This window comes from Halyomorpha halys, unplaced genomic scaffold, assembly GCF_000696795.3.
Source record: "Halyomorpha halys isolate HHAL.00 unplaced genomic scaffold, Hhal_1.1 Scaffold122.1, whole genome shotgun sequence".
Lineage (NCBI taxonomy): Eukaryota > Metazoa > Arthropoda > Insecta > Hemiptera > Pentatomidae > Halyomorpha > Halyomorpha halys.
Genome location: NW_027116215.1, coordinates 396,012 through 405,331, shown reverse-complemented (window position 1 = coordinate 405,331; position 9,320 = coordinate 396,012). Strand labels below are relative to the sequence as shown.

Genomic DNA, 9,320 nt, shown 5'->3' with positions numbered 1-9,320 from the left:
TAATGTATTTAAATTAGATATTATTTTTAGGTTTAAAACTAAAAATACATCAGCTTAAATTAGTATAATATAATGTAATGTTTGAGGAATTGAAAATGGATAGGGGGCGGGAAGGCGATATATCTTCTGGCCAGAGCGAAAATGGTTGCCTTATATCAAGTTAAATAATTATAATAGAAGTTTGCTGTCTATTGAAACTTAAATTTACTGCACCGAATGAAGATAAAAAATATTGTGGTTATTAATAAGCAGCAGAACATTTGTGTGGCCAAAGGTGCGAGCTGTCAAACCGAAGTTTTACTTCCTTATGATGAAGATATGATAGTATGACTGTTGATGCTCTTTGTAAAGTTATTATAACCTTAACCGTTCCTACTTGTTGATATTCCCTGTCTAAGTGATTATTTTAAACGAACACTGATACTGATTTATTTCCCAAATGGAGGGAGACAATTCTTTGAAATATATCAGTTTTAATTCTGTCATTGATTCTTCTTTTTGGCATAAGCTTTATCAGTTAAAACTTGATGAAGACCGATTAGAAGAAAAGGAGAGAGAAATTAGAGGGTTTTATTTACAACCTAACTCCTGTAGTTTGATTGTTGACTGCACATCATTTAATAGGTACAAATTAAGTTCCTTCAATGGTGTTGCATGTTTACTGTTGAATGGAACTCTGTCAATATGAAGCTTTCTCTTTACAAGATTCTTGAGGATAGGAACTCAATATCCTGTTTTTATTTCAGAGAGTATGAATCTCTATTGGGAAAAAATCAGTTCACGACAATAAAATATCTCTGTGACAAGCGTTTAAGTTACAATACTCCATTTTTAAGTGCTACAGGATATCTGATAAATTTTAACTCTGCTTCAAAGTTGAAGGATAGCAACAAAAATTTAATAATTGAAAAGTATGGCAAACTTATTAAAAAAGATATTGACAGCGGAAAGGCAATTGAAAACCCCAATCTCCTTACTAAGTTTGTTCTTATAACCTTTGCTGTAAGTATAATAATATTGGTATAACTTTATATAGTTGAAGTACTCGCACAAAAGTTATTTTAACATCTTTTGAAATATCTGTTGAGCAAACATTTTTTTGTTAGTTTTATATTCCAAATACATTGATTACTTGATACAAAGATTCTATTACTCAAGCTCTATTCTAATATTAGTGGTGAGCATGTAATTGTTTATACACAATGAGAAAAGGAATCTACATTGTCGGTTCTAACCTGACACCATAAAGTGATTTATATTCATGTTAATTAAGACCCTGACTTCAGCTGGAAAAGATTAGTTATCACTCGAGTGAACCAAAATTGATAGCTATGATTCAATGAAAGTAGTAATTATAATAATTAAGTTATAACCCTCAAAAATAAACATTGCTCATAATTAAGCTCAACTCTACTCAGCAGTGCATTAGAACTGTCACTGAATAAGCTTTTAATAATTTTGATCACATGTGCATTCGAACTTTCAGAACTTGAAGACCTTTGAGTTCATTTATTGGTTTGGGTTCCCTGCTTTGTCATCACTAAGTTTCAAGCTGCTTAGTAAGCCTGAGCCCTTGAACAGTGTCTTCTCTGAGGAGCAGGTATACAACACTGTTAGCATATCTATTGTGTATATTTTTTTCATGTAATTACCATACTCTTAAAAGTCTGCTTATTTCAGATAGACAATCTTCTAGTATCCCATCAAGAGTTGTCTAATGAGAATAAAAGTGTTTTTGCTCTGATTAGGGGAAGCGATAAGTTGAAATGTATGACAATGAAGGAGTACATCGGACTCCAGAATAAGTGTAAACAATTTGCTTTGTGTATAAAATGATGTATTTTTTTTGTATTATTTATTTATGCATCTTCATATTTCTTTTTATCTAGCTTCCATGAAGGGCATGTACATCTGTTTCCTCGATCCTAGTTCGGATAAGGATTACCCTGGTTGGCCTTTGCGGAATATTTTAACTCTTCTCGCATCTAAATGGTAATGTATACTTTATAATCTATAAAAGTGTATGTTGCCAATGTGTTTTACGAACTCAATTATCAATATATCATCAATAATCAATATTCCATTTGGTATATCTTTTCTCAATTTGCTGATTAGGTTAAAAATAAATGTTGCTCAATTAAAGACATTATGGTTATTGGACATTTAGCAAAGTGGTCTAAGTGCCAAAAATTAAAAAAAGTTTTAACACGCCAGAATAATTGATGTGCCATAGCAATGGTCATATTGAGGAGGGCCTATTTCAGCAAATATACTCCTGGATTCCATTGGTTGTAGATTCACTTTTTCTCATGTATTTAGTCTGATCTTTATTGATTGATAAACCCGTCTCCTATGCCTTTGCCATCAATGATAAGAATATTCCTTTCAGCATTGTAAATAATCGAGCGATAATATCTACATCATCTGTATAGCCCAGCAATTGTACAAGCCTGTTTTAAATTGTGTTATTGGTCTGATTTTTTTACTTTTGAACAATCTTATCTTAGACCTTATTGAATACTGGACATACCAGCGCATTTCGTGCCTTAGGCCTCTCAAAGTCTTCAATTGTAGCTAGAGAATCTTACGCTTTTCAACATGTAAAATAATGAACATTTGTGGATTTTGCCAAAATAGGATAGAACTTTTTAATTTCAATAAAATTATTTTTTTGGCACTTTAAGCCCTTGGTCCGCAAGGGTTCATTTAAGAAACAATAGTAAGTAATTTTCCTCATATACTCATAAAATTACTTCATTAAAATAACCTAACCTGCATGAGTATCATCACCATTTATTTTACAGTAAGGATATTTGGCCTATTGATGTCATCTGCCTAAGAATTGGAGCTCCTTTTGAGACTAGTATAGTTCTTAGCGTCTCCATCGACGAGGAATCAAAAGAAGACTTATGGATCGGTTGGGAGAAGAATAAGCGGGATAAGTTTGGCCCTCGCTGTGTTAATCTTCAAAACGATCTTGACCCAGTGCGGTATGTTACCTCTTCATTTACAAGCTGATCCTGCCTTGCTATAGACTGAAATGTTGCTTTGTTTTGGCAGGGTTGCTGATTCAAGCGCTGACTTGAATTTAAAATTGATGAAATGGAGGCTTGTACCAGATTTAGACTTAGATACCATTAAATCTCAGAAGTGTCTCCTTTTAGGGGCCGGAACTTTGGGCTGCTCTGTTGCCCGTAATTTAGTTGTAAGTTGTTTATTTATTTATACTTCATAATGTTAACTCTTTTAGTCCCTGAGCAATGATATATTATTGTCCATAGCATTTATGGAAAGTGCCTACAACTAGATATCATTTTATAGTGAAGAAAAAACATTTTTTTTTAATGAGAATACTATCTTAAAATAAATTTGTAAATTGTCTAATTTCATTTTATAAAATTTGAAAAATGGTGCAAATCATTATGTAACAGTTTATTATTTAAGATGATTATTTATTATTTTAGTAAATACTAAAAAGTGTTTTGGAATGATATAATATTTATATCATTATATTTACATCATTTTATATCAAGTATAAAAAAAAATCGAAAATTTGTGGATGCTAATTTCAAATCTTTGGATCATCTAAAAAATTCTGCGCCGAATATTTGCTGTGTCAAGGTAGGCGAGAATTGGAGGAGGCGAACCAACAGGGAGGTCTATGAGCTGTTCGGTGAGGGAGATGTGATGCGACATATTGGGCTGGACATGTCTTCAGGATGCCAGCGGATGAGATCTGGAGGAGGTTGCTGGACTGTAGGCTGCATTGGACCAGAGAAAGAGACAGGCCAAGCCTGAGATGGGAGGATGCCGTCATCAGGGATTCCAGAGAGCTTCTGAGCATCCACAACTGGAGAGCGGCCGCACAAGACCGAGCTACATGGCGAAGCCTCATTAAGGAGGCCAAGGTCCAAATTGGGCTGCTGCGCCGCGGATAGTAGATAGATGATCATCATCTGTGTTTTATGAATTTAAGAGAAATTGGCTGATTACTTCAAAATTAAAAAAAAAAAAATTATAATTGCCTATGATTTTTGCAGTTGGGAAGTCTACCAATTTGGTTTGATAATCTTTGCCTATGCATCATATTCTTGGTTGGAACTAAAAGGGTTAAATTATTTTCAGATCCATGTAACTAAATTTAAATTTTACTTGTAGGAGTTGATATTAAAGTGAAAGTTCTCTTAATCGATACCTCTCTATAAAGAACAATTTCATTAAGGTCTCGGCCAACAAGATACAAATGATATATACATATCAGTGGATGTATATAGCATCCAGTGAATGTACAAAGAATTTAAACCCCTCCCTCAAAATTTAAAGTTTTACGTTCCAAGGTACATTTAATAAAATAATTGAATAATAAAAAATCCTTCTGTTGGCTGTCCAGGGCTTTTCTTAGAAATAATGTGGGCAATTTAATTTAATTTGGCAAACACTTTTTATTTACAAGTATAATTAATAATTTACTTGATGATAAATCTTGTGTTTTTTTTTTCAAATATAAATTACACAATTTTTTCAGCATTGAATTACAGGTGTATTTGCTTCGTTAAAAAAAAATGTTTAGACTACAATATAAAATTTTTAATGTTTATTTATAAAGTTTATCTTCTCATGTTAGTGAAAATAATAAAATATTTGACTTAATTAGTTTGAGCCCTGTTTTTGGAAAAGTAGGCATGCATTGAAAATGAAAATTCACAAGTTAAGACCACTCCAAGAGCCAAATTGAAGATATCATTTAAACTGTCATCAAACTTTCCATTTATCCAAAAATCAATATTTGTTGTAGGTTTTTTGTTCAACTGTAAAATCGAGAATAGTGAACATTACAGGTTTTGTTTCTAAACGACTCAAATGTTAGTATTTGCAAATAATAGTTGAGCTTACAAATATATGTTTCGTTTGTTTTTGCAGGCGTGGGGCGTGAGACATGTGACGTTTGTAGACAATGGTCGTGTGTCCTTTTCAAATCCTGTGAGGCAGTCACTCTTCAGCTATGGAGACTGTGACTTAGGTTCTGGCGGCAAGATGAAAGCCGAAGCAGCAGCTGTAGCTCTGAAGTCTGTTCTACCAACCATTGTAAGAATTAAAAAAAAAATGTTTTTACATTGATTTAATACAGGGATGCCCAACCGAGCCTATTAATATTTATGAACTGTTTTCAATACAACAATATTGCCAACCAGCACATCATAAATTGGTTGAGCATCTAACATTAATCTATACTATTTATTTATTCATTCATTTTCTATTTATATTGCAATCTATACTATATTGTAATCTATATTATTTATATTTATATTATAATCTATACTATTCTCTTTTCTTGTTGTAAGAATTCAACTGGTGTTACTTTAGAAATTCCAATGCCTGGCCATTACAGTGCTACTATAGAAAATGCAATAAAGCTGCATGATTTAATTGAAGAACATGATGTCGTTTTTCTCCTTACCGATTCAAGAGAGAGTAGATGGCTTCCTACTGTCATCTGTTCTGTTCTTCAAAAGGTGATTTAGATATCTTTTCTTGGGCTTTAGCTCTTCATTTCATCTTTTATTATAAACATAAAATGAGTATTTTAACTGGTCCCATTCCCATACAGCTAGCAATAACCGCAGCGTTGGGATACGACACTTACTTGGTCATGAGGCACGGTCAGGGGAAAGATGCTAATCAGAAATTGGGCTGTTACTTTTGCAATGATGTTACAGCCCCTGGAAATGTAAGTTATGTAATATTTTTAGCTGTATCCTTGTTATATTTATTTAGTGTATTTACTCAAATTTAAGTCAACCTCCATTTTAAAAATAATATTGATGGAATAATATTTGAACTACAGTATTTGCTCAAGACACACTAACAATTATATGACCCACAACTTAAATGACCCCTAAAATAAGTTTGTCTTATGTTTTGAAATTAATTTCCGATGAAAAATATGGAAGAGGAAAAATTAAACTACCAATAAGAAATCATTTTCCGGATTTTATTTATTAAAATCTAAAAGGAACAAACTAGCTCCTTGAAAAATAAATAACATTATAATAAATTTAACATCATTTAATGAAGCTTTGAAATTAGAAGATAAACAACTAAATTCAAATTTTAGAATTGAGTGAATGAGTTATCCCTTATTAGTAATATAAAGTTTATTATGTCTCCCATCACAATGAGTTATCACTTATTAATATCAAGTTTATTATGTCTCTCATCACAAAAATTAACTATGAAGTTATCTAGTAACCTCAAGTTTAGTCGAACCCAAATTTTCCTTAATTGGCCAGTTCCTATTTCCAATGCTATTCCATTTTATGGGTGAGTAAAACGTTGGCCTATATTTGGGCAAATAAATTTTTGAATGTAAGTACGCTCAACAACAGAAAAAAAGAAAAAAGCAGCCAATATTTATTTAAGCACCAATATTTTTTATTTGAACTGTTGTTGATGATTAATTAAAGTAAGCTAGGGCTGGGGGGGGGGGGAGGAGGATATATTGGCTCATTTAATCTTGAGGCTGCTTTACTGAGCTCGCCTCTTCTCAACTCTAAGTAGATTTATGTATTATGCCTCATTAACATCTTAAATTTATTAGCAGCACATTTCTTAGGGTTTTTTTTTTTTTATTATCCCCTTTCTGGTCATCTCTCACATATGGGAGAGAGGGTACCTTATCTACAGGGTACCACCCTATTCTAACCATAGTGAAGGGTCAAGTGTTCATTTTGTGGGACTACCCCAGAAATAAAAGTCGACCACCCAGGCTGGATTTAAAATGGCGTTGCTGCAGGTCTGAGGCAGTAAGAGTCTCTCTTCTTACTCTGCCACAGACTGAGTGCACAGTCTCAGCGCATTTCTTACCATTATCTATTCTGGTCAAGAATAATGGTTCATTCAAATGAAGATGTAGTCCATAGTAAAGACTAGATTATCCCATACATTGTATCAAAGCTTGGATTGGCTAATTTCACTATTCACGTCTGACTTAAGCGATTCTGAAAAATAAGCAAAAATCAGCTGAGGACCAAAACCAGTCTGATGATCAATTTACACACTCTTGGTATTAATACATTGCTATCAAACTGATCCTGAGGTTTGAAACATGCATCAAATGATGCAAAATACTCATCTGAGCTTGGACGTTGTACGGTGAAGGCAGAGAGAACATGAATTTCCTATTTCGAGGCCTCTCGGAAGGTATCATGGAGAAAGACAATTATTCACTGACCATTAATAGGAATAGTGAATGGTTTTATTCGTAGATGAATCTCTCTTTGATCTGCACCACTCAGAAGATGTAGACCAAACGATACATATCGATGAGAGACTTGTCTGTGAATATAACCATTCCCCATTACTGGTCGGGGACTATAGGCTACGTCTTTATTTAAATGAACCATTATCCTTAACCAGAAATAAAGGATTTTTGTTAATAACAAGAAACGTTTAATTAAAAAATTCAATGTACTAGAAGAAAAAAAAAACCTACTTAGAATCGAGAAGAAAGACCAATCCTGTAAAGCGGTCTCAATACAAATGAGCGATTATTTCCTCTTCTTTTAATCGTGAAGGAAATATTTCAATGTACATAACCCCCAAACTGTCGTGTAATAACTAAATTACCCACAGACAAACATCAAAAATATTGTCCCAGATTTTTTTTAATGCTATGTATTTAGACTAAACTACCAACTATATTTTTGGTTTTATATTCTATTTTATTTCAGTTCATTAAAAGTAAATTGTCTTATCTGAAATTAATAGTAGTGAATACATGACTACATAAAATTTCAATTAATATAATTCAATAATAATAAATGTTCTGTTCTAGTCAATGGAAGATAGGACTCTAGATCAACAGTGTACGGTCACAAGACCTGGTGTATCGAATGTAGCATCCGCGTTAACTGTTGAGCTTTTTATGTCAATCCTACAGCACCACGAAAAGTAAGTCATGAAATGACTGGCGAGTAAATTTATCAAACTCTCCCTTACTAATTTAATTAATTTTTTCTGGAACTGAAAATTATTTGGTGTGAATTTTTTTTTTTTTCTGATGAATGGTATAAAATGTTTGTATCCTAAGTATGTGTGTAGACCAGTTTATTATGGCCTGTCCAGATGATCTTCTAGCCAATATGTGTGTAGACCAGTTTATGATGACCAGTCCGGATGATCTTCGAGCCAATATGTGTGTAGACCAGTTTATGATGACCAGTCCGGATCATCTTCCTTGCCAATATGTGTGTAGACCAGTTTTTGATGACCAGTCCGGATGATCTTCGAGCCAATATGTGTGTAGACCAATATGATCTGTATGCCTGGTATAAAGCTTGGAAGAGTATGTTGAACTGGACACATTGCCAGAATGCTAGAAGATTTGGAGAAAGTTGTTCGACGAAAGTTTGTACTGGACAACAGGAAGAGGGACCATACAGTTTAAAAGGGAGGATGCTGTCATCTGGTATGCCTGAGATCTCCTGAAGACACAGAACTGGCAAGCAACAGCACTACTTATCGAGGAGACCAAAGACCATATTGGTCTGCAGCGTATTATTAATTTATTTTTAATAAAAACTAAATTTTGTCAAAAATTTTGTCATGGCAAAGACCAAGCTCATATTGATGATTCTATAAAATCTTTAAGTTAATTCTGTGGTTCCGTGGAACACTGGGGTTCCTCGAGCCTCTTCCAGAGTCTTTACAAAATAACTTAGGAACGGGTCATTTACTTGTCAACTTAACCCAGTTTTGAACCTCCAGTATCAGATTTTCTTCAAATTTTGCACAGTTATTGCGCAAGGATCCTAGCCTTTCTTAGCTTTTTCTGAAAAGATGGAGCATTTTATTTGTATCAAATGATTATGTAGGGATTCTGCCATTTTCCTGCTAATACCAAAAGGGTTGCACTAATGCCCTACTAATACCAAAAAGGTTCCACTGCCAAAAATAGTCTGGGGACCAATTGATTAATTCTTTACTTATGAAACTTTTACCTATGCTAGATAAAGCTTTTTAGAGATTATGTTCTCATCACTTGGAAGTATTATTATCAAAGTTATACCACTTATTGTTGGTTAGAATCCATTTTCAAAACAGAAGAAAATTTCAAAATTTTATGCTAACATAATAGGTGCTTCAATTGTCAAGGTTTCTGCCTCAAATGAACACAGTCATCTCTCTAATAAGGGACCAATAGCTAAAAGTGAATACAATTAGGGTGAGAGAAGGACGTCCTTTGGAGGAGGCTATCTTAACTGTGATAATATGGACCATCCTTGGAGGGGGCTATCTTAACTGTGATAATATGGACCATC

At 33.5% G+C, this 9,320-nt stretch overlaps 1 protein-coding gene across 3 annotated transcripts in view; it reads left to right on the top strand.

Annotated features, from left to right (window-relative positions):
- Window positions 1–295: 295 nt before the first annotated feature.
- Window positions 296–9,320, top strand: part of Atg7 (Autophagy-related 7) — an 18,186-nt gene continuing 9,161 nt past the window's right edge. For all 3 annotated transcript variants that reach the window (XR_001342697.3, XR_001342698.2, XM_014416396.2), the window contains exons 1-11: window positions 296–624; window positions 747–1,002; window positions 1,487–1,600; window positions 1,681–1,807; window positions 1,890–1,992; window positions 2,805–2,990; window positions 3,061–3,205; window positions 4,921–5,085; window positions 5,343–5,513; window positions 5,609–5,728; window positions 7,835–7,950. Coding sequence is in view for 1 of the 3 variants with exons in the window: in XM_014416396.2 (XP_014271882.1) it covers window positions 440–624; window positions 747–1,002; window positions 1,487–1,600; window positions 1,681–1,807; window positions 1,890–1,992; window positions 2,805–2,990; window positions 3,061–3,205; window positions 4,921–5,085; window positions 5,343–5,513; window positions 5,609–5,728; window positions 7,835–7,950 (1,688 nt within the window). In the remaining 2 variants the exon portion in view is untranslated. The remainder of the gene's footprint in view (window positions 625–746; window positions 1,003–1,486; window positions 1,601–1,680; window positions 1,808–1,889; window positions 1,993–2,804; window positions 2,991–3,060; window positions 3,206–4,920; window positions 5,086–5,342; window positions 5,514–5,608; window positions 5,729–7,834; window positions 7,951–9,320) is intronic.